This window comes from Macaca thibetana, chromosome 2, assembly GCF_024542745.1.
Source record: "Macaca thibetana thibetana isolate TM-01 chromosome 2, ASM2454274v1, whole genome shotgun sequence".
In the NCBI taxonomy this organism is placed as follows: Eukaryota; Metazoa; Chordata; class Mammalia; order Primates; family Cercopithecidae; genus Macaca; species Macaca thibetana.
The window spans coordinates 85,571,758-85,595,075 of NC_065579.1; the positions used below are offsets into that span (position 1 = coordinate 85,571,758).

General features: G+C 45.1%; 1 protein-coding gene and 1 long non-coding RNA gene across 3 annotated transcripts in view; both read left to right on the forward strand.

Annotated features, from left to right (window-relative positions):
* Positions 1-23,318, forward strand: part of LOC126948397 (uncharacterized) — a 129,363-nt gene that overhangs the window by 91,720 nt on the left and 14,325 nt on the right. For both annotated transcript variants that reach the window (XR_007723425.1, XR_007723426.1), the window contains one exon: positions 11,727-11,834. This is a non-coding gene — a long non-coding RNA (uncharacterized LOC126948397). The remainder of the gene's footprint in view (positions 1-11,726; positions 11,835-23,318) is intronic.
* On the forward strand, positions 8,391-10,973 carry SOX2 (SRY-box transcription factor 2). The gene has a single exon (XM_050780135.1). It carries the CDS (start codon positions 8,894-8,896, stop codon positions 9,851-9,853), a length of 960 nt encoding a protein of 319 aa, XP_050636092.1. The 5' UTR covers positions 8,391-8,893; the 3' UTR covers positions 9,854-10,973.

A 23,318-nucleotide genomic window follows, 5' to 3' on the forward strand; every position in this document is an offset into this window, starting at 1 on the left:
TTCGAGATAACATTTCAAGGGGAATTGCTGTTCAGTGCGATGAGAGATGACTTCTCCATCTGGTTGCAGAATTAGATCTCGGTTTAGGGTTTTTAGTAAGTAGGTTCAGATGCAATGGCAGGAGAAGAATCAAGCCTTTTGATAAAATCTCTACCCCGAATTCTATCGAAATGACAGGCAAGCGGGATTCCAGCCACAGCACCCCCACCTTTTGCACTACCAAAGGGCTTGTTCCAATTACAGAAATAATTTAGTCGGTGCTAGTTTTGTGAACCCGCGCCAACCGGGTAAAGTAAGAAACGGTGCGCTGACAGCCGAGGTCCGAAGGCTGCGCAGTGGTTCCCGTGTGAGGTAGGGAGGCCAAAGCCAGCAAAACGTTGGAGGCGAAGCCAGAAAGGGAGTATATGCCTGCTATTCGGAAGTGATGTCGAACGTGCAATAGCAGAGTCCTGGAGATTTCCACCCCGTTCTGCACCCAGGGGTCCCAGCCTGTGGGGTAGCAGGCTGTAGGATGAAGGCAGGAGGGAGAAGCCGCACCTGGCTGCGGGCGGGTGGGCGTGCCAGGAGCGAGTGCCCAACTTTTCTGGGGCCCATGGCGAAAGCATAACCCCTGGTTGAGGAAAGAGAGCTAAACAAGTGGGTGGCCCAGGCATGGGAATGCCACCCAGCTCTCCCGACGCAGTGTTATTTCAGTGTTATTTCCCAGGGGGACCCAGCACCTGCGCGAATCCCACGCCCCAAGGCCGCCAGCAGGAAGGCAGCCCCTCCATCTCTGAGGGCTGAGGAAGGGGCAGCGAGTGACTGATTCCTTAGTAGCAGGGAAAACCGCAGCGGCTGGCAACGGGCCGCGTTTCTCCTCGGCGGCAAAGCGCCCTTTAGGGGCGGGGCGGGCATTTTTGGTCTCCTGTCCCAGCGTCCAGGCCTGAGCCCGCGCGGGTTGGCTGGGCGCCCTGCTTTGTAAGTAACCAGTCTTGCTGGATTCTGAGGACTATCCAGACGGATGGGCCCACTTAGCTTAGGCCCACTGAGTCCCTGCCAACTCCTCAGTCCCTTTTCCCCTTCATCCCTCACATCTTTCATGATGAACCCAGGAAAGAACCCGAACTCTGAAAAACAGTACATGTGGTTTGGAGTTTGATAGTTATTTGGATGTAGGGGACATGACTCTATTAATAAAGACTAAGATTCAAGGATGAGCTCTCATTTATTCAATTTGCTCTTTCACTCTGTTTTTAAACTCTGGAGATCTTTCAGTTTCGTTGCGCCAACCCTGTCAGACAAAGGCGCCAGGGAGAAAGCCCAGGCGGGCTTGAAGCAGTTGAGGTATAGACTGATACTCATCTCTCTATCACTCAGACGGGCAGATAAGCACTGCCAGACTGTGGGTCCTAATCCAGGGCCCAGCAGCTACGTGGGTTGCTGCAGGGTGTTGAAACCACAAGTACAACTTGACACCATTGAGCCCACGGTGCTTGTCAATAATCTGTGAATTAGGTGCAGAGATTGTCACTGTAGATCATAACAGTTTCTGAAGGACTCATTACAGCCTATCGTGTCAATGATCTTCAAATTAAGGAGGGGGGGGTGGGGCGAGACGAAAAAGGAGTGGGGAGAGCCAGCAAAAAGGGAAGAAGGGTGGGAGGGAAGATAAAAGTCAGAGCCCCAGCTCCGAAGGAGCCTTTAAAGATTATCAGGCCAGCGATCTGAGAATTCCATTGGGATGGGTTTGGAAGCCCAACTCCATCTGAGCCGGGACTGGAAGAGGGGCGCTGGGGGCAAGCAGAAGTGGGCCCCTGGGAAGGCCGACTTCTCAGGCATTCTTTTGAGGCCAGAATAGCTTTTGGGAGAGGGTTCCAGATGTCAATGGGAGGCCTTGAGGATGCCAGCCCGCCCAGGATGGGTGTACACTTTGATTTACAGCACTTTCCAGGGCCAGCCGCAGCTGCAAATCTTTGAAAAAAGTGGTAATAGTTTCATTTAGGGATGATGGTGATTGTAGGATGACTTTTTTTTCCAGTGGTTTGCTTTAACTTCTTTTCATGCCACAGGTGAAAACTTTCTTCCTTTTCCTCTGATAGTATTCCTGTCTGTCCCTCACATGTTACGTAGATCTAATTTCTTTCCCTAACTTGCTTTTTTGGGTGCCAAACACATCAGCCCTCTGAGATTTTATCACTTTTGTGGTTTGTATTGAGTCCAACTGTACTTCTGGAAAGGGAAGTTGTGGGTAACACAGTAGCAGTAAGGTCCATAAGATTCCAGAAGAAAGAAGACTAAATTCCATTTATGTGGTGTGGCAGGGGCCAGGCTAAGGGAAAGAGGTTTTCCCTGCTTGGTAAATTGTCCTTGCAGTGAAAGGGTAGCCCAGCCTGCACTGGAGTGTCATTTAATACTGGGTAGAGAAAGCTTAAGGAAAGTGTAGGTTTGTTTTTCCCACAAAAGTTGTGGTCACAACTAAAGGAAGTAATCACAGTTGGAGAATTTAAAACAATTGGTTTTTCTCTAAAATGAGGGTAATAACCCTAGCCACTGGAAAAGTGGGATTCTAAGGAAGACCTTTTCCTTTGGTATGATTAATTGCATGAGATAGTGTGGTCAATCAGAGAGATATGTATTTAGACTCAAGCAATGATTTACAGGTATAAAAGGTCCAGTGGCTTTTTGGGCTACCTAGAGTTCCTACTGATCATTTTGCCTTTTAAAAAATTTTCTTCTCCTAATTTTAAAAATAAAAGTCATAGATTTAATGCAACTGAAAACCACTGGTGGCAGCTCTTTAGGTTTTCAGTTTATGTTTTTAAAAGGGAATTTATATTTAAAATAATTAAATCATTTAATGGTCACACTACATTTTCTCCTGGACAACAGCTGTAGTGCAGGGATAGAATCTTAACTTATGTTAAAATTGCTTGATAATTCAGAAATGGAAATGAAATTGTGAAATGTGAATTAATTTCTCCAGAAAATATTTGAGCTAGAATATAAGGATGTTCATATATAATACTGTAACATGATGATTATTATATACAGCTTGAAAGATTATATACTACTTTTGTTGCTATAAAGTAAGGAGAAATATGTTTAGTTTTATAACTATTGCATTCTTTTCAAAATGTATTTATTTCATCAATGAGAATTAGATGAAAGAGAATGAGTAAAAAGGGAGCTGAATGCAAAGCTGTTCTGCATTCCTTAGGTTTCAAGGGTACTTACAGCTCTTGAGTGAAATTATTTGGTGAAATTGGGTCTGGACTGAAACAGCAATTGTTATCCCTTGTTCATTTGTTAAGTGTAATACCACTTCTGGAAATTAAAGGCAAGGTGCTGAAGGGACAGACAAGAAGAAAAAAATATGATTAAGCAATTTGAAATTGCCAGTGTACCATGCAGCCATATGCATATCTCTATCTTAGTAAATAGAAAGGGATGGAGATATATGTTTATTCTTTTTATCATCTAGAAACATTCATTATAGTTACTATCACTAATCCTTCACACTTCCAAAATCTGACAAGTTTGACATAGGAAAAAAATGGGGGAAATGTAGATGAAAGAGTTTCTATCATTTTGAAAATTGTGTTATAAAAATTAAGGTGTCTATCCCCTCTAGGAATTCCTATGAGGGATCCTTCACAGTCTAAAGGAAATGAAGTTTGACAACGGTACAATTCAGTTTTGAATTTTTGCTCTTACTTTCTATATCCTAACCTTTTCCAGCTTATTTCTTGTTGATTATTTTTGGAAAGTATGCAATGCTCTTTTAAGGGAAAAAATCCTCTAATGCACTTATTTACCTTCATTTATATGTGTTTGTTTCTGAAATGAAGAATCAGACTTTGGTCATTCTGGAAGTCATGTAGCATGCTCCAATTTGAAGTGACTGAGATCTTTTGTGACTTACAGAGGAGAAGGAAATGTTTTAAAAATTGGCTTATGCCAGTCTCCTTGCTCTGCAATTCTCAGTTTTCTTGTATTACAGGATAAATACAAATATCATCTCACCAAATTGTACCAGCATTGTCCTAAACATTTAAATTTTCCTTTATTTTTGGCCTTTAAAATTAGAAACTTTTCTCCAATTGCTGTACTTAGCGTTTTAGTTTTATTTTCCTCTCACTTACCAGACTACTGGTATGATCTCTCTCACTGCAGTATGATTGCTGCTATGGTCACTTTTAGAGGAGATTGTTAGAAGGTTAGGATTCGGAGGAAACATGACAAAAAAAAGGAAGAAAAAAAAAAAACCCTTCATTTGGCCACATCTGGCTGCTAGTATATTTAACCAGTTCTAGAATTAGAAAACCTTTCTGTACATTTTCTTCTATTTTTCTCACTTTTTTTCCTTACGTAATGAAATTAAAACTTTTGGAGCCCACAGTTGACATTTTTCAGAAAATTGAGTTATCAAGGCAGTAATTATTTCACGGGGAGATAAAACTCTCATAGCCCTAACTGTCAAATAGGGCTCTTTTCAGATTTTAATTACAAAATAAAATTAGTCTGCTCTTCCTCAGAATGGTTTGTGAGTGGTTAAACAGAGCTTTCCCCCAATACTGGTGGTCGTCAAACTCTGCTAATTAGCAATGCTGAGAAATTCCAGTTAACAAGGACATTCTCCAAGACTCTGCAGGTTCCCTGCCGTTTGCCTTCATTTCCATAAGAAGATTAAGAGAGGAGGGGAACACACTCAAATGCAGATGCAGAAAAGAAGCGTTTTTTAACAAGCATCATAATAGTAAGATGCTTGGCTAGTTCTCACCTAATTACTGCAAGTTAAACCTCTATTTGACACTAAGAAGAAAAAATAAGTCTACAGTCCCCTATCTCCACAAAATTGTCAGTTGGTTTCAGATATAATACTTGAGGAGTGCTGGGGAGACTTCAGGAGAGAAAAAACAATGTGAAAGATTTTTAAATAAAATTGAGTTACACTTAACAGTTAAGGCCTTTTGGCTAGGGCCTATAATAGAACAAAATAAAATCAGAATATTCCAGTAGTTATGCATTCTTATTCCTAACTAAAAGTATGTAGCTTTTTGTTGCCCATGGAAGGGAAGTATTATACTCCCTTTAGATTAAGCACTTTCAATTTTCATAAATTGTGCCAATAGCAACATTTTAGATTCTCAGAGGATGAAGCATCCTGTTCCAAGTCTTTTCTGATTGTCTAGTAGTCAATGGTATATTGTTGTTAGTACTGTAGCTGTCTATTACAAACCTAAAACAGTGTTGCTTCTGTCATCTATTGGAATTGTTATAGTTATTATATTTAGGGATCAGTGATGGTGCTGGAGTGAAATAGAGTGGGCAGTGATCTGATTTTTTAAAATGCATATGTTCTAAAAAATCTAATGAGAAAATGTTTCTGCTATCACCATCTTCTTTAATCTTATTTTCATAGCACATTATTATGCATAATCGCCAGCCACAGTTAGTTTATTGTCTCGATAAGTACAGCAGGCTTAATTAAAATAAAGCTGTAAATAAATGCAACCAATGATAACACAATTGTAATGTATTTCCATAGCTTATTTATGTGATAAAAGCAATTAATAAAAGACCTAGCCAACCCCTTTAACCTTTTAAATACATTATTATAGAGTTCATGCCCAAACACATGCATCTGAGAATGTGTAAAAGCTGTTATATATCCTCCCAAGGAAAAAAATTGTGCCTTGAGAGACAAGGCAGCAAGATTGAAAAGATGTGTGTCTATAACCATCTGTTATTAGTATTTATTTTAACAAATATACACCACCCTTATCCACACCAACTCCCTGGTTGTTTCTTCAAACAATTACCCACAAGCTTTTTAAAGTTTTTGGAATAATGCTATTAAGCAGACCGATGCATACACAATCATAAAATGAATGCTTGGTCTGCCCTTCGTGGCGTCTGGACAATCATAATTCATTCACACGTTGAATCTCATAATTTGTACCTATTTTTCCCCATGGTCTAACCTCCCACTTATCTCGAGGTTGTATGTATATTTCTAAGTTAGGCAAATTAAATCTGATTCTTATGATTTGGTTCCACAGCTTATACGATATGTTAACTTTTCTTTTGTTTAGATTATGTATAATTAGTCTGATCTTCCATCCCCCTTTTTATTTTTATTTTTATTTTTTTACTTTAATTATTTTCAAACACCTTCTTTTAAAGGTAAAAGCAATAGTCTTGGAAAAGCGAATCTACCAGCAGGGGGCGCACCAGCCACATCCCTGAAACCAGCCGCGCTGAAAAGCCGGTGGCCGCCTTCTCTTCTCCAGATCTTCTCAACCTTTTCTCTTTCCTAATCTCCAGGTCCGTGTTTACCTTAATATTACACCTCGATTAAACAGAAAACAGTGCTTTATTTTGAAGAGCGCCGAATATGTATGCATTTTGAGAAACCCAGTCTCACCCTTTCCGGATACCCAGGAACTGAAGCAAGTCATAACTTAAGAGAGAAAAAGGAGAAACTTCGGGGGGCAGGAAGGTTGATTGGAAATAACTTAAGGAAAGTCTGCATAATTCTTTTTTTTACAACTTTTCTGAGTTTCCAGCGGGTATATTTAGTGTGAGTTTGACAGTAACAGGCTAGGAAGGGCAGAGATTGGAGAAGTTGGGGGTCGGGGGAGTGATTATGGAAGAAGGTTAGTAAGGAACAAAACAATGCACCGTTTTGTAAAGATAATAAATGGAACGTGGCTGGTAGATACTATTCAGTACATTTCCTTAGGGTGAGTAAGGGTAGACCAGGGAAGGAGGGGGCGGAGAGAGTGTTACAGAAGAAAGAAAATAAGTAACCCTGATGGTTTAAGCCCTTTATAAAAAAGAAATGGCATCAGGTTTTTCTGTTTTTTTTTTTTTTTTTTTTTTTTTTTTCTCTATTCCCCCCTACCCCACCCTTTGTAGTCAAGTGCATTTTACCCACAAAGATCCCAACAAGAGAGTGGAAGGAAACTTAGACAAGGCTTTGTTTGACTCCGTGTAGCGACAACAAGAGAAACAAAACTACCTATTTGTAACGGACGTGCTGCCATTGCCCTCCGCATTGAGCGCCTACCTATTGAAATCTTTACGTCGGGACAATGGGAGAGCGGCTAAAATTACCCTCTTGGGTCCTGGGCGGGCAAGATTCCTGAGTCCCTACCCCCGCCTCCATCTCATCCTCCTCTAACCCGGGCATTGCTGGGCTCCCCCTTCCCCAGTCCCGGCCGCCTTCTCCCAGTGTGCGCTGCCTGCACCTGTGCCTGGAGAGCATCGACCCCGCCTCCCAAGACTTGAGCCCCTTTGCGGCGCAGCCCCAGCCTTGCGCGGCCTGGGCTTTGCAGCCACCACAGTGGAAATCGACGGGGGAAATGCCAGGGCTGGTTCTGCTCGAGTCCTGGGAACTCTGCGTGGGAGGGAGTTTGTGACTGCGGCCCAAAAGCCACCTCCGTACAGTGCCGTGGGATGCCAGGAAGTTGAAATCACCCTCCCCCATCGCCTGCACTTTTGAGCGCCCTTCCGTCTGTCTCTTTCCCCAGCCCCCATTTGAAACCCGCACGACCGAAACCCTTCTTTCAGGGAGGCATGGGATGGGAATGGGGAGTGGGGGGAGACAGTAGGAGCATCCCCTTTGCTACGGTTGAATGAAGACAGTCTAGTGGGAGATGTGGCTGGGGCTAAGAGGAAGAGCTGCAGTTTCCTGGGCCAAAGAGCTGAGTTGGACAGGGAGATGGCAGCTTACCAAGGCCTGCCGGTTCTCAGCTCTAGAGTCGGCCTCATGGTCCGAGCAGGATTTATTTTTAAGAACAGAGCAACGTTACGTGGAAGCAAGGAAGGTTTTGAGGACAGAGGTTTGGGTCTCCTAACTGCTAGTCGGGACTGTGAGAAGGGAGTGAGAGAGTGTTGGCACCTGTAAGGTAAGAGGGGAGAGCGGAAGAGCGCGGTACGGGAGCGGCACCAGAGGGGCTGGAGTTGGGGGGGGAAGTGCTGTGGATGAGCAGGAGAACAATGACACACCAACTCCTGCACTGGCTGTTTCCAGAAATACGAGTTGGACAGCCGCCCTGAGCCACCCACTGTGCCCTGCCCCACCCCCGCACCTTAGCTGCTTCCCGCGTCCCATCCTCATTTCAGTACCCTGCAGCAAAAAGTAAATCAATATTAAGTTTAAAGAAAAAAAAAAAAACCCCACGTAGTCTTAGTGCTGTTTACCCACTTCCTTCGAAAAGGCGTGTGGTGTGACCTGTTGCTGCGAGAGGGGATACAAAGGTTTCTCAGTGGCTGGCAGGCTGGCTCTGGGAGCCTCCTCCCCCTCCTCGCCTGCCCCTTCCTCCCCCGGCCTCCCCCGCGCGGCCGGCGGCGCGGGAGGCCCCGCCCCCTTTCATGCAAAACCCGGCAGCGAGGCTGGGCTCGAGTGGAGGAGCCGCCGCGCGCTGATTGGTCGCTAGAAACCCATTTATTCCCTGACAGCCCCCGTCACATGGATGGTTGTCTATTAACTTGTTCAAAAAAGTATCAGGAGTTGTCAAGGCAGAGAAGAGAGTGTTTGCAAAAGGGGGAAAGTAGTTTGCTGCCTCTTTAAGACTAGGACTGAGAGAAAGAAGAGGAGAGAGAAAGAAAGGGAGAGAAGTTTGAGCCCCAGGCTTAAGCCTTTCCAAAAAATAATAATAACAATCATCGGCGGCGGCAGGATCGGCCGGAGGAGGAGGGAAGCTCTTTTTTGATCCTGATTCCAGTTTGCCTCTCTCTTTTTTTCCCCCAAATTATTCTTCGCCTGATTTTCCTCGCGGAGCCCTGCGCTCCCGACACCCCCGCCCGCCTCCCCTCCTCCTCTCCCCCCGCCCGCGGGCCCCCCAAAGTCCCGGCCGGGCCGAGGGTCGGCGGCCGCCGGCGGGCCGGGCCCGCGCACAGCGCCCGCATGTACAACATGATGGAGACGGAGCTGAAGCCGCCGGGCCCGCAGCAAACTTCGGGGGGCGGCGGCGGCGGCGGCAACTCTACTGCGGCGGCGGCGGGTGGCAACCAGAAGAACAGTCCGGACCGCGTTAAGCGGCCCATGAATGCCTTCATGGTGTGGTCCCGCGGGCAGCGGCGCAAAATGGCCCAGGAGAACCCCAAGATGCACAACTCGGAGATCAGCAAGCGCCTCGGAGCAGAGTGGAAACTTTTGTCGGAGACGGAGAAGCGGCCCTTCATCGACGAGGCTAAGCGGCTGCGAGCACTGCACATGAAGGAGCACCCGGATTATAAATACCGGCCCCGGCGGAAAACCAAGACGCTCATGAAGAAGGATAAGTACACGCTGCCCGGCGGGCTGCTGGCCCCCGGCGGCAACAGCATGGCGAGCGGGGTCGGGGTGGGCGCCGGCCTGGGCGCGGGCGTGAACCAGCGCATGGACAGTTACGCGCATATGAACGGCTGGAGCAACGGCAGCTACAGCATGATGCAGGACCAGCTGGGCTACCCTCAGCACCCGGGCCTCAACGCGCACGGCGCAGCGCAGATGCAGCCCATGCACCGCTACGACGTGAGCGCACTGCAGTACAACTCCATGACCAGCTCGCAGACCTACATGAACGGCTCGCCCACCTACAGCATGTCCTACTCGCAGCAGGGCACCCCTGGCATGGCTCTTGGTTCCATGGGTTCGGTGGTCAAGTCCGAGGCCAGCTCCAGCCCCCCTGTGGTTACCTCTTCCTCCCACTCCAGGGCGCCCTGCCAGGCCGGGGACCTCCGGGACATGATCAGCATGTATCTCCCCGGCGCCGAGGTGCCGGAACCCGCCGCCCCCAGCAGACTGCACATGTCCCAGCACTACCAGAGCGGCCCGGTGCCCGGCACGGCCATTAACGGCACACTGCCCCTCTCGCACATGTGAGGGCAGGACAGCGAACTGGAGGGGGGAGAAATTTTCAAAGAAAAACGAGGGAAATGGGAGGGCTGTAAAAGAGGAGAGTAAGAAACAGCATGGAGAAAACCCGGTACGCTCAAAAAGAAAATGGAAAAAAAATCCCATCACCCACAGCAAATGACAGCTGCAAAAGAGAACACCAATCCCATTCACACTCACGCAAAAACCGCGATGCCGACAAGAAAACTTTTATGAGAGAGATCCTGGACTTCTTTTTGGGGGACTATTTTTGTACAGAGAAAACCAGGGGAGGGTGGGGAGGGCGGGGGAATGGACCTTGTATAGATCTGGAGGAAAGAAAGCTACGAAAAACTTTTTAAAAGTTCTAGTGGTACGGTAGGAGCTTTGCAGGAAGTTTGCAAAAGTCTTTACCAATAATATTTAGAGCTAGTCTCCAAGTGACGAAAAAAATGTTTTAATATTTGCAAGCAACTTTTGTACAGTATTTATCGAGATAAACATGGCAATCAAAATGTCCATTGTTTATAAGCTGAGAATTTGCCAATATTTTTCAAGGAGAGGCTTCTTGCTGAATTTTGATTCTGCAGCTGAAATTTAGGAAAGTTGCAAACGTGGAAAGAAGAAAATTATTCAGATTTGGACATTTTAATTGTTTAAAATTGTACAAAAGGAAAAAATTAGAATAAGTACTGGCGAACCATCTCTGTGGTCTTGTTTAAAAGGGCAAAAGTTTTAGATTGTACTAAATTTTATAACTCAACTGTTAAAAGCAAAAATGGCCATGCAGGTTGACATCGTTGGTAATTTATAATAGCTTTTGTTCAATCCCAACTTTCCATTTTGTTCAGATAAAAAAAAGAACATGAAATTACTGTGTTTGAAATATTTTCTTATGGTTTGTAATATTTCTGTAAATTTATTGTGATATTTTAAGGTTTTTCCCCCTTTATTTTCCGTAGTTGTATTTTAAAAGATTCGGCTCTGTATTATTTGAATCAGTCTGCCGAGAATCCATGTATATATTTGAACTAATATCATCCTTATAACAGGTACATTTTCAACTTAAGTTTTTACTCCATTATGCACAGTTTGAGATAAATAAATTTTTGAAATATGGACACTGAAATTATTCTTGAGTCTCATTTATTTGGATAACACTGTGATTATACATAACTTCTCGGGGAACTATAATACTGTGCTCAGCCAAGAAAGCAAAATACCAAAAACCTTGGTATTACTAGTCCAGCATCATGTGCTAATGTTAACTGCAAAAAAAAAAAAAAAAAAAAGACTGGATGATTAATAAGTACTGAAAAAACTGAAATTTCTGTCATTTCTAAAATAGAAACTAGAGACATATATTGTAAATCCGCCCCCTCCTTTTCTAAGCAGCATGAATAAGCATGATGGGGACTTTTACTTAAAACTGATTTATGCCACTTGTTGCCAGAAAGGATTCAATTCTGAAATTTTTCATGTAGTTTAGTAGATAGGGTGTTGAGCCAAATCAGAACCAGGTTGGCTGGTTTTGTTTTCATTTTCGTCACAGCACAATGGCCCTTTGAAACCTGGCTATAGAGAAAAATGATGCTTCTTGTATCAGAATAATTGCAAACTAGACATGCAAAGTGTTCATCTGCTGGGTGGGTGTTTGGATTACTCTGGCCCTGCTATTGTCTGAGAGGAAACAAGTGGTTTGCTTTCTTTGTTCCTTGACTTCATAAACTTTCTCCTCTACATTTTCCTGTTCGGGGCGAGGGAAAGAAAAGAACATCTTGCAAAACTCCCCGGCTTATCATAAACATAGTTTTTTTTATTATTTATTTTCTTTTTTCCCCTCTCTCTCCCTCTGCCTGAATTCCATTTCTTAAACTGGCAGCGCGGGTCCAAGCCTGTAGCCCCAAATCGGATAATCTCTGCAGCTGATAACAAGCAAAAGAGAAGCCAGGCAACAGCCATATTAAAGAAGAAAACAATCAACTCTGAGGTAGATATTTTACTTTGTCCCGTCTAATCACATTTGGAGATGATTATGCTTTTGATCTGTTAACAATGTTTTACTACTGTAGTAGAGAAGTGGGGGAGGGGAAAGGGGTGGGGAAACAAGATTGGATTTGGGGTGTGTGTGTGTGTGTGTGTGTGTGTGTGTGTGTGTGTGTTTTTTTTTTTTTTTTTTTTTTTTTCCCTAGGAAAGGTAAAGAAAGGCTATAGTTGTCCTCAGTGGGAGTGGAAAAGTTGAGACATCGCCATGGTCTTTGAATTAGCGATGCTTCTGCATCACCACCCACCCTTGCTTTGGGGCAGCCGGATAATCTGTTACCTAGTCAGGGACTTTTCTGCTTTATTTACTACTTGATTCGCTCATCTTCCCCCACCCGCGGGGACCAGGAACCAACAGTCGGGCCCTCTTAAGAGCACGGGTTTGCTTCCCACAAATTCAAGAGCTTGTCGTGTCAACTTGATACAACTTTGGAGAAGTTGGAATCCGGCAGCGTCTTCCACCCTTCAGTAAAGTACCCGCTGCAGCCACTAAGTTAGCTCATCCCGTTGGTTTGCATCTTCTCATTTCCAAGAAAGTATTTCTTTCTCATGGTGTTACTAATGTTAGTTCTGGGATGAACTGAGGATATCTCATGTTTTCTGTACTTTCTATTTTTTTCTAGATTGCTTTGTTTTAGATATGTACTGGTTTTTATTTATTACTTTTTTAATCCTCATTTTTAGGGTAACATTGTACTGGGAAGGGACAATTATTATTCCAGTTCCCAATTCTAAGCAAGGCATTTTCCCCCCTAATTAATGCAGAGACTCTAAAAGAATTTCCCCCAGCCTGGCCAGCCATTGTAATGCATATACGGATTATTCACGTGGTAATGAGCACATTCGCCAGTTCTTGCTCACACATACGAATAAAAGAAACTTTGAATAAAGATCCAAATGATCATGCTGGGGGAGTGGGGAGGATATTCCCGGAATTTGAGGCAGTCAACTATATAGATTGTATGTATTTTGAAAATAGAAATATATTAGAAATATGTATAGAGGTTTACAGTAATTGTACTGCTCTCACCTCTCTTTTTTAAAAAAGAGCCCACAGGGTCAGCAACTTTCTGGCAAAATGGTCAGGTTCAAATATTTAGCAAAAGGAAAGGGAGCACAATATTTTGGGAAATAGAACTAGCTTTGAATAATTGTCACTGTCTGCATAAAACAAGAGAACTCCCGTTCCCCCTCCTATCCCTTCCTACCTCCAAACCAGATAGTTGAAAAATGAAAGTCAAAATATTTTGTTTGCAAATATAAATGCTTTTGATAACTACATCTGAGGGAAATGGTACATATCTTGTGCCATCATTCATTTGATTAAATTAAATGGTTCCCTGAGATATGTAATTTCATGGCTAGATTAATATTGAACATACAATATTTTAATAATAGTGTGATTTTCAAGGAGAGTAAACCCATAAACTTGCCCAGAGATGGTTATCTCATGGTGCTGAAGATAGTTGTTGTTTAGTTCTTTTCCTCAGGATATTATTCTGCTCAACGAAACCACTCAATTTCCAGTCAAATAGGGTGAATTTAAATGTTTTGTTAACCATATACACAGAATAGAAATGTGCAGAAGGATGAGAGTATAGTTTGTTCTTCCTGCAATTTTTTTCTCTCCCCAAACCACCCGCTCCCCCTCCCCGCATACTTTAAATAAAGAGCCTTAAAATATTTTGCTGAGCTGTAGTAGATTAGCAAGGTTTCTTGCCAATGCTGGGAAGCTGGTATTACAGACCATCCCAGGGGAAAATGGCTCACATTAACCACTAAATGAATATTTGACAAGGGCTCATTCGGAGGTATTATTACTATAAATGTGTCCCTACTGGACTTTTCAAGGGTCAAAGAGCAACGCTTCAATTAATTATTTAGACTGCTAGTAGATTTGGTGGTAATAGCTGTACTTATTTCTAGAAATCGACACATTCTTACAGTAGGAAAATCTCAGGAGAATCTTCTCCATCAGCAACACCTTGGATTGAAATACACATGGACCCCTGGCATTCTAAAGCTGACTTCTTCATAAAACCTTTCCCTGGGCTGGTAGGGGGTGGGGGGCAGAGAATTACAGTCTCTTTTTCTGTTTCACTGACTGTTTCTTGGTTTAAAAGAAAAGAAAAACAGAACATAATAATTTATCTTAATATCCACGTCATGTATGACAAGGTCTTTTAGGGATCTGCAATATGGGACAAAAGGGGAGGGTGCTCATTTACAACCTTTGCCTTTTCTAAGTAGAGATGTCACAGGATTTCAGAGATTCAGGGAGGCCCTGAATTTAGACAGGATGCACATTCCTGTTTGTCAATAAAATGCAAGTTTGAAAGTGGAAGTTTCCATAAGCTGACTACTCTTAGTTCTAATAGTCTCGAGTAAATTGGGGTACAAGGTAGTCCCTCCTTCTCTCCCCACCTATTGGTCTGAACACTGCAAGGTGCGGTAGGGGGACCAGTGTTCCATTTCTGCCGTGTCATAGGTTCCTCCGTGGCCCTAGGTAAAATGGTAAGGGAATGATTTTGAGGGTAAGATTCCTTGACAATAATATAAGTTGAATGAATAAGAGATAAGCTGCGGGGTGGGGGGGGGGGGGGGGGGTGGCGGTGGGAACAGTAATTACAAACCCAATTCATTCAGCTTTTCAGAACTTTTGTTGTGGGAGCTCCATTGACAGGTTTTGAGCTGCCAGTTTTCTCACATTAAAAAGAACTGCTCAGCGCCTCAGGGGGACAAGAAATACCGCTTTACTACATAGTGATGGGGTCTTCATTTAGAACCATTACAAGACGAAAATTAAACAGTGCCTTTGTGTGCAAGAGGTTTACTTTTCAACTGCTAACAGTTTATAGCTAACTGCTCTGAGATTGAAGTTTGACTATGGTTTGATCGCCTGATGATTGACACTGCTTATTTATTTATTTATCTGTTATAATTAAGAGAACTTTTCATCACCCCCACCCTGGTTTTATTTCTTGCTCTTGGAGAATTTTGTCAAATAGATCCTCATATTCTTCTTTGTGGAAGGAGTTTCCTTTGCTATGAGCTTTAGCAGAGACTTCAGTTCACATTCCCCAACGGACAACCCCCACCCCACACACCCACATTATTGCCTTAAAATAATTTGCATCTCATTCTCTGTTTTTTTCTGCTGCATTTTCTTGCTCTCCAAGCTAAGGCGGCTTTTCAGGCAGCAAGTAGGGTTGGAGATAGGGGTTAATTTATTTTTTTGCTTTGCTTTCTTTTTTTGACCTAAATTTGAAGAGGGCTGTGTGGATTTCCTAAGGACTTCACCTATGAGGTGAATCCCTTAAAGAAGGAAGAAGGGGGAGAAACTCTGACCTTTACTGTGAAAATATGGATACAGTCCAAAGGGACATAGCTTCTGGAGTTCCAGAGTAAGGAAAGCTGTGGAAGGAGCTTCCCAAAGACAGGAAAGTTGCCCAAACCTGATAATTAGTTTAGTGTCTTTCATGGTTATTTTCTATTAAAACTTTTCTGGAAACCTAACATCTGTTACTACCAAGGGAGACTTGTAACCTCCTCTCTCCCTGCTAACAGTGCTGTCCAGTTTTATGATTCTTGTTTTCAGTTTGTCTATCTTGCTTCTGTGGCCTTTAGAAAATAATGGACTTGATTTTCTTATTTTGACTAAGGGGATTTCTCTTTGGAAGGGTGGAGTATTAAGATAGGTCTAAGATTCTTGTCTGTGGCAGAGAGCTCTCTTTCTCTATTCCGAGTTCAGATGGATTTTATTTTATACCTTGGTATAATGGTGATATTTCTGATTCCTTGAGCACTTTGCTCAGTTTCTCTCCTAAAGCAAATAGAATGTCCTCTCATTTCGGAATGCAAAGATATTTGCTTCACCTAGGCGTTTGAACTTGATACTTGTTCTCCTTTACAAAGAAGTGTCAGGTGATTTGAAAGCTGGAGGTGTCCTTCGTTTTATTACCCTAGTCTGCCTGCGCGTACAGAATGAAGGGTGCACTGTTTTATATAGAGTTCGGCGCTTTGAACTATCATTTGCCTCGCTCTCCCAGCTTCCGCGCGGGGCACGGCTCCGGGCTGTGAGCGCGCCGGCCTCCCGCCGGCTGCCCTGGGGAGCGCGCAGTGCCCAGTGGTAAGAGCCGACGCGCGGGCAAATTGAGGCCAAGCTGACAAGCTCTGGCGGGTGGACCTGACGTCACCGCGGCCCGGGCCACGGCACCCATGGGGCTCCCCAAGAAGGTGCTGTGTGGGGCTCGAGTTCTCTCCGTCCGGGCTTTGCTCAAACGGCCGCATTCCCTCTCCCTCAGTCACCGACCCGCGTCAGACAAGTATAGAAAGTCTCCCGAGGCGTTGGGGCCCTCACCACTTCAGAGTCCTCTGCCTCCTGCTCCCCAGCCCAAGCCCTCTCCATGTTGACCTCGTGACACGGGAGATGGTGTCTAGGCCCCAATTTCCACCCACATCAGAGATTGTCTACCCAAGGGGATGTTTGTCCCTGTTTGTGGCCAAGTTTCAGTATTAGTGATTTCGCTTGGTTCTTCCCGATTAGAGGCCGAGGACTGGCAGGGCTGGGGAAGCCCCCGGAGCAATCTCGGATCCCTGGAATATTGGGCCCCTCTGGATTAGAGCAGGTAGGGATGGAAAGATACAGACCCTTCACTTTCCCGTTTGTTAGATAGGGATAATAAATAGTTACCTCGAAGAAGATAATACAAAGTGCCTGACAAAATAGGCTTAATTGTTTAGTATGACTTTCCTTACTGCCCGGCAGACTTAGGGAAGGGAAGCAGTTCTCATGTTAGACTACAGAGAACAATACAGAAACCCCAGTCCTTTCTGGCCTTCCTGGCTCTGGACAGCGAAATTAGCCTTGTTCATACTACACTTCTTACTTCTCCAGTGCTCTCTCTGGCTTAAGGTTTGCCTAGGAAGTTATCTTGCAAACTTGCCATCCCTGTGCATCGTCCTGAAGGGAGGGATCCCGGCATTCCGGGCAGGACCCGCCCCCACCCGCAGAAGGCAGAAAAATAATTACTGTATTAAATAAGGAGCGCTGAATTCTTCCTGAGGGTTCTTATCGCTGGCGGCCAGGCCAGAAGCGGGACTGCGCCCCCACCCCCACCTCGTGACGTCAGGGCCTCAGGGCCCCGGGGATGAAATGATTCGTTTGACTGTTCCAGAAAGGGCAATCCGAACGCTTACAGGGCGAGGCCAGTGCAGCCCAGCTCCATCACCACTACCAAGCCCCAGTTTTGGAGGCTCCCGAGGCCCCTGGCCGCCCCCCAAGCCCTGTCTCCAGAACATAACCACATATACAAGTAGCCATAGTCTTCAGTACGTATATAGTCACGCGCACAACTCTCGTCACAGGAGCGCCCTTCTTCCAAATATATATAAGTTATTTAGTTTGTCAGCCACAATTTGTTGTGGGATCTGAATGAGTTGTTTCTGTTGTGTTTGTATGTTTTTGTTTTTAGACGGTCGACAAATTACAACAAATGCCTTTACAAAGCACACCATGGCTTTATTTAACCCGGTACAAGTTTCAGCGGCGATTTAAAAAATGGACTTAGAAGAGTTTTCTGGCTCTCATATTCAGCCATGGTTAGGACAGTTGTTCCAGCTTATCATTGCTGCACCAGTTCTATTTTCTCTTTCCCCTCCATTCCTAAGAATCTGTATAGCTTTTAAAAATCTTTTTAGAGTCATGTATTGCTGAGAGAATTTCATAGAACTGTGATTTAAATTGTAGATAAGAGGAAAGATAGCCGGACAGTGGAATGTGTGTAAATGGAATAAAATTATTTGTTAGGGAAAAGCACCTGGGCATTTCTGGATTTCTGGGAGATGCACTTCTCAAATTTTCTTTCCAATTCTCAAATCAATTTGATTTATTGAATGCCCTTCTAATGGAAAGGATCCTGGAAAATAGGCCTTATGTTCTGATATTGGTCCAGGATCTCACACAGTAATGATTAGCCAATATTTTGCATGCAGTCAGTTTAGTATCAGCTCACATCCAGGTCGATTTTATCACACTTAACAGCTCAAATCTGGGTTACTGCATAACATTAGAGTTTAATCAGTCTGGAATACTAAATGGCAAACCTGTCTTCTCCTTCTCAAGGTCCTCCTCCCTTTCTCTATTTCTCCTTCCTCCCACCTCCAAGGAAACTATCTTAAAATCAAGTTTCCCTTTGAGAGTTTGTTTACCCCAACTTCTGTTAAACTAGACTAACACGCTCTCATCAGCTTTCTAAACACTGTCTCATCAGCTTTGTGAAATGGTGCAAAAACATCTTGGAATCCAAGATGGCAAAATAAACTTGAGCATATGGGGGGAAGACTGCCTTGTTAAGAAATTGATTTAAATGTTTAGCTTACACTTCAGCCTCAATGCTTCCCTTACTACCCACTCTTACTTCCCTCACTGCCCACTCCTGGTTCTTGGGTACCCCACCTCTATTAGCAAGCTGGTTCCCCCAGCATAAATTATGAATGCATATCAACAGGCTCATCTGCTGTGATAAATCAGAGGCTTTTCTCTTTTGCGCATTTCTGCTTTTATTCTCATCAAAATGTCTTTCTGCCCCATGCTAGCAGCGTCTTTCTACAAACTTACTATCCCCATATAAACTATGGAGATATATTCTCAATTGGAAAAATCAGGTAATTCCACCACCCACCCCCCCACCACCATCCAAGGAAGCCTTACAAGTTAAGGATACAAACTATTTCGTGGTTAGTTGTATGAGCTTCCAAATTAGCTGCATATAAAGTATTTTAAGATTTTTTTTTTTTTTTTTTTTGGCTGTCACTGGCTGGCAATACTCATTTTTGTGTGTGTGTGTGTGTGTGTGTGTGTGTGTGTGTGTGTGTGTGTGTGTTGGTTTGAAAAGCAGGAAGAAATGTAATGAATTGAGTGCTGTCAGAGATGTCTTCTGTTTGAACAATCTGCGATGGGCTGAATGGCAGGGACTCCCTCATCCAGTGCAGGTGCAGTAGAGCTGGGGAAGGGGGGAGGGGGGCTCCCTCTGTTCAGTCAAAAAGCACCATTCTCCACAATAGACCACACACTGACAGCCAGCGTGACATCAACTCACACTTTCATACTTTTCCCCCCATCCATAGTTCTGAGTTCACAAAGTGGCCATACAGTAGCCTTGGTTAGGTTCCTTTAATGAACATTTTGTGGCTCCTATGACCAACATCGAAATCCGTGGAGCCCTGGGAGGAACAAATAGATTTTTAATCGTGAGTTCCAAACCAGAATGTATAGCTATAGATATTAAAAGTAAGCTGATCTCTACATTCTCTCCCAATGCCAATGCCCACAGCAACCCCAGATGATCTGAAAACTCTGAGTTAAAAGTTCTTCTAAGACTTCTTAGGTTCCAAGACACTGTTTCCCATGTCCTGAGAGAGATCAAACAGGAAAGGAGAGAAGGCACAAATTTTATGTATTTATTTAAATGTAAGAGCACCTCTAGTATTTTATTATGCTTCATGAGAGGGTTAATCCTACAAATTAATGAACATTAAGCTTGTGGAGTGGAGTTCTGCCCCCTTTTGAATTGGTTTTACTGGGAAGAGGGGTGTGGAGAAAAACAAGAGGGTTAGGAAAGGCAGCAACTGTTTTAAAACTCTGAACAATGATGCGACCGCCGTTTGGCTGTCCTGCTGCTGCAAGGACTGGACCTTCCAAGAGTTTGTTTTATTTTGTTGAAGCCCAGGCCTTGATGCCTCAAGTTTTAAATGGAATTACTCAAGGAGGGCACACTACTAGACAAACTATTCTACTCAATTCCTTCATCCCCAACTCAGTCCCTACTCCTCTCTGCCCCCGCCCACTTGGCCACTTCTTGGTCCTGGATCTGAACATTTTAACTGAAAGAAGGAGGGGCGAGGAAAGGGCCAGGACAGTTCTCTCAGTGCCACGACTGCCCCTGGAGACATCACCGTGGCCCTGCCGCTGGCTGATTCTCCCCTGTGCCTTGACTTGCTGAAACATCTCGCTGGGGAAAATTACTCCCTACTTGCTTACATGTGTGTATTTAAAAACACATGTAGCCTTACACATGTTTCATCACGGCAACAAAAAATATCAACATTCTAGTCCCAGGAGCAAAACGTTTCAATCATTCACCTAAATACTGTTCAGTAGATGGGGGCAGGAATAGGTAGACCTCCTAGGACAGCGGTCACAATACCCCTCTCCTCCGCATGGACACCAGGAATGCGGGGTCTGGCGGTGCGTGGCGCAGGGCGAGAAGATTTGATGTGTAGGGTAAGTAAAGGACAAGTTATTTAAAACCTCAAATAACACAGGAAAAGATGGTAAGAGTGCTGTGGAGCCCTTTGCTTGCTTGTGACTACGAGTCGCCAGGTGGCCCGCATTAGAGTATGCCTACGGCGCCTACTAACGTCTAGGCCTAGGAGAGGCGTCTCCCCGCCCCTCGACCCACAGCCAGCCGCCACTTGATAGCTAACGCGTCTTCCGGCCGGTACACACCCACAATTAATCTTTCTTATTAAAGCCTCCATTCTGTACCCATGGGGCGACTCAAACCTATTTAGATTTCCTTGGTTGGCTGCACAAATTTAAGTGGGCAACGAATTATAAACCTAATAACAGAGGACGAGAGAGGGTGATTTGAGTAGAGAAGACGCAAGATTCACTAGGGTCGTGAAGATGCTGCGGGCCTTGCCCACCACGGCATCTACTTCGGGTTGCACCCCAGGCTCTGAGAAAGGTAGTGAACCTCACACTCACACACTACACACAACAGGAGTACACACACTTGCACCCCTACCCCCTTTGCTCACAGGTACACTTGCGTGGAAATTGCCTCTTCCGGAGTTCTTATAAACCCCTCCCAGACAGGCAGGATTCTCAAGAGCATCGGAACCAGGGAACTTGCAGGGAACTAGGGAAGGTTTGCACTGTTTGGGATTAATTGAGAATAATTAACACTGGAGACCGTTAATCACCACTTTGCTTCTCTCTCCCTCCTTTCGGGTCTGCGGCGTCTGCCTTTTTCGCTCCCGCTGCCGGCGCGGGTATGCTGGTGAAAGTGAAGACGTCGCGGTAGCTGTCACCCAGTTCGGCTGTACTTTTTTAAACGCTCGCATATTGTTTGATTACTAATTCGAGTTAATATGATCTTTATGGCAACATAACAGTGGATAATTGGCCTTTTTTTCTGAACAACAATGTAAATCACAATCGCTTTATTATTTAATAACGTCAAACGCTTCGTTGGATTGGCCCCGACCGAGAAGACCTTTTCTTTCTAGACAGTGTTGTGGAGGAAGAACAATGAAGATCTAATTGTGGAGATTTCATAAGTTGGCTCCCGTAAATGAACAGCTTAGATATGGAAGTTCCAGCAGATGTGGGTACTATTAGCCTCTACAAGCTCTACCCCCAACCCCCATATACGCAGTCCAAACACTCCATTGGAGGGCTTTTTTTTTTTTTTTTTTTTTTTTTTTTTTTGTGGTGGTGGTGGTGGTGGTCCGCAGATCCTAGCAACCACCTAAAGTTTCCAGTAGTAATTAGAGCTTTTATCGGGCTTGCTCTTCAGCCCTTTATATTGCCGATTTAGCGTTAAGGCATTAAGTCCACACACCAAATTAGCGCGACTCCCAAATAACCACAACCACTTATTCTCCCCTTCCCTCATTTTGGTGATTGGACACCAAGAGCACGGGCCTGGGACTTTTTAGGCGGGGTGGGGGGGGAGCGTTTACTTTGTTTTGATTTGATTTTTAAAACGGATTCGCTATCGCACTGTCTTGGAATATACTTGTTTCAGGCAGAGTTTTGCAAGGGACCTGAGCCATTATTTTGCAAACGCCTGGAAGAGCACACGAAACTCAGAGAACTACAATGCAGACGACAACGCTTAGAAGGAATGGGTCCCCGCTGCTCGAATGAAAGATTAATTACATTTGCCCCAAACGCCCCAATTCTAACGGTCTCTATCGCGGCTTTTGCCGTCACTGGAGGACCGCTGTCTCTGGGGTCTGCAGACATCGGAGTCCTTTGCAAATGAAGAGCCCCCACCATTTGGAATTCGGGTCAAGGAGAAAGACTCTGAGCCTGCAGCAGTTTTTGTTTTTGCGTGTGCCCGCCTCTCCATTTTATTCAACTTCTTCTGCCTGTCGGGAAGCAGAACAATCGCTCCCCACCCACCCCCCTCCGCCACGTTTCTAAGATAAACAGGAGGTGCAAAATGCTTTGCCTGCACACGCGCCCTCGTGGCCCAGTCTTCCTGCCACCCCCAGCGCACCGGGCCATGCAGCTGTCTCCCAACCAGACCTGGGAGAAGACATCCCCCCTTCCCTCTTCCCACCTGCATTTAAAAACCATCGCATTGACTGCTCTAGAGTCAGGTTCACAGTTTCGGCCCTCCATGCCACCTTCCAGTTTCTTCCCAGTCCACTCTCTCTCTTTCCCAGGACCTAAAAAGTGACGGGGAGAGAGTGAAGAATTGGAGAAAGCAGCAGATTTTCAAAACGTATCCCCCCGCCCCCACCCCCACCCCCATCTTTTAAAGTAGTATGTTGCCACAAGGAGTGGATTTGGGAAACTTTCCCTAACAGGAGTTGGGCGCAGTGTTATTCTTCTCCATGGGTCTGCTGGCCTCCCCGCCCCCGCTGGACAATGCGTGCTTTGAGACTCGGTGGCCTGCAGGCAGCGGGAGACGAGGGGACTGGGCAGCCTTCCTCCAAGGGGCCCGCAGCTGGGAGAGCGCCAGGCAGGGAGCAGAGACAGGGAGACGAGCCACGCAGGAAGGAAAACCATGAAAGTGCCATTTTTTCCCTCAGCCTACACAGAGGCAGGCTTTGAGGACCTAGGGGCAGGGCAGTTGGGGCGGGGGTTGGGGGGCGGCGTTGAGAGGTTTTGCGTGTTCTTTTAGCCCCTTTCCCCCAACTGAAACATTTTATTTTGGCACATAATTATGCACCCTAGGTTCTCCAACCTCCTTGCCCTCAATCTTGGTAACCTGGTCTTTGGTTAATAATATCACAACTCGGGGCTTTAACGCTCAGACCCGCTCCAGGCCCCAGCCTCCGTATTCTCGGAGCCCTCCACCACTGATACCTCTCACGGAGTGCGGCGCCCCAGGAAAAGGCTCTTGGCCAGGGCCTCTGGGACATTACTTTCTAGTTTGTTTTGTTTGTTGTTTTTCTCCCAAAGAGACCACCACCACCCTCATCCTCTATCAGGCAGCATTTAAGAGAGGACCTCTGAGATCGGCAGAAGCCCTCAGACGGTTGCCATATTGGTGGAAGCGTTTGTCTGATGTTTTAAAACGTATACCAAACGGGGCGTCAGGGCCACGTGCTGTGCCTTCGAAAAGCCGCCGCGGGCCCTGCCTTTCAGAGCTGCGGAAGCAGGGGCTGGCTTGGAGGGGGCGCTGAAACC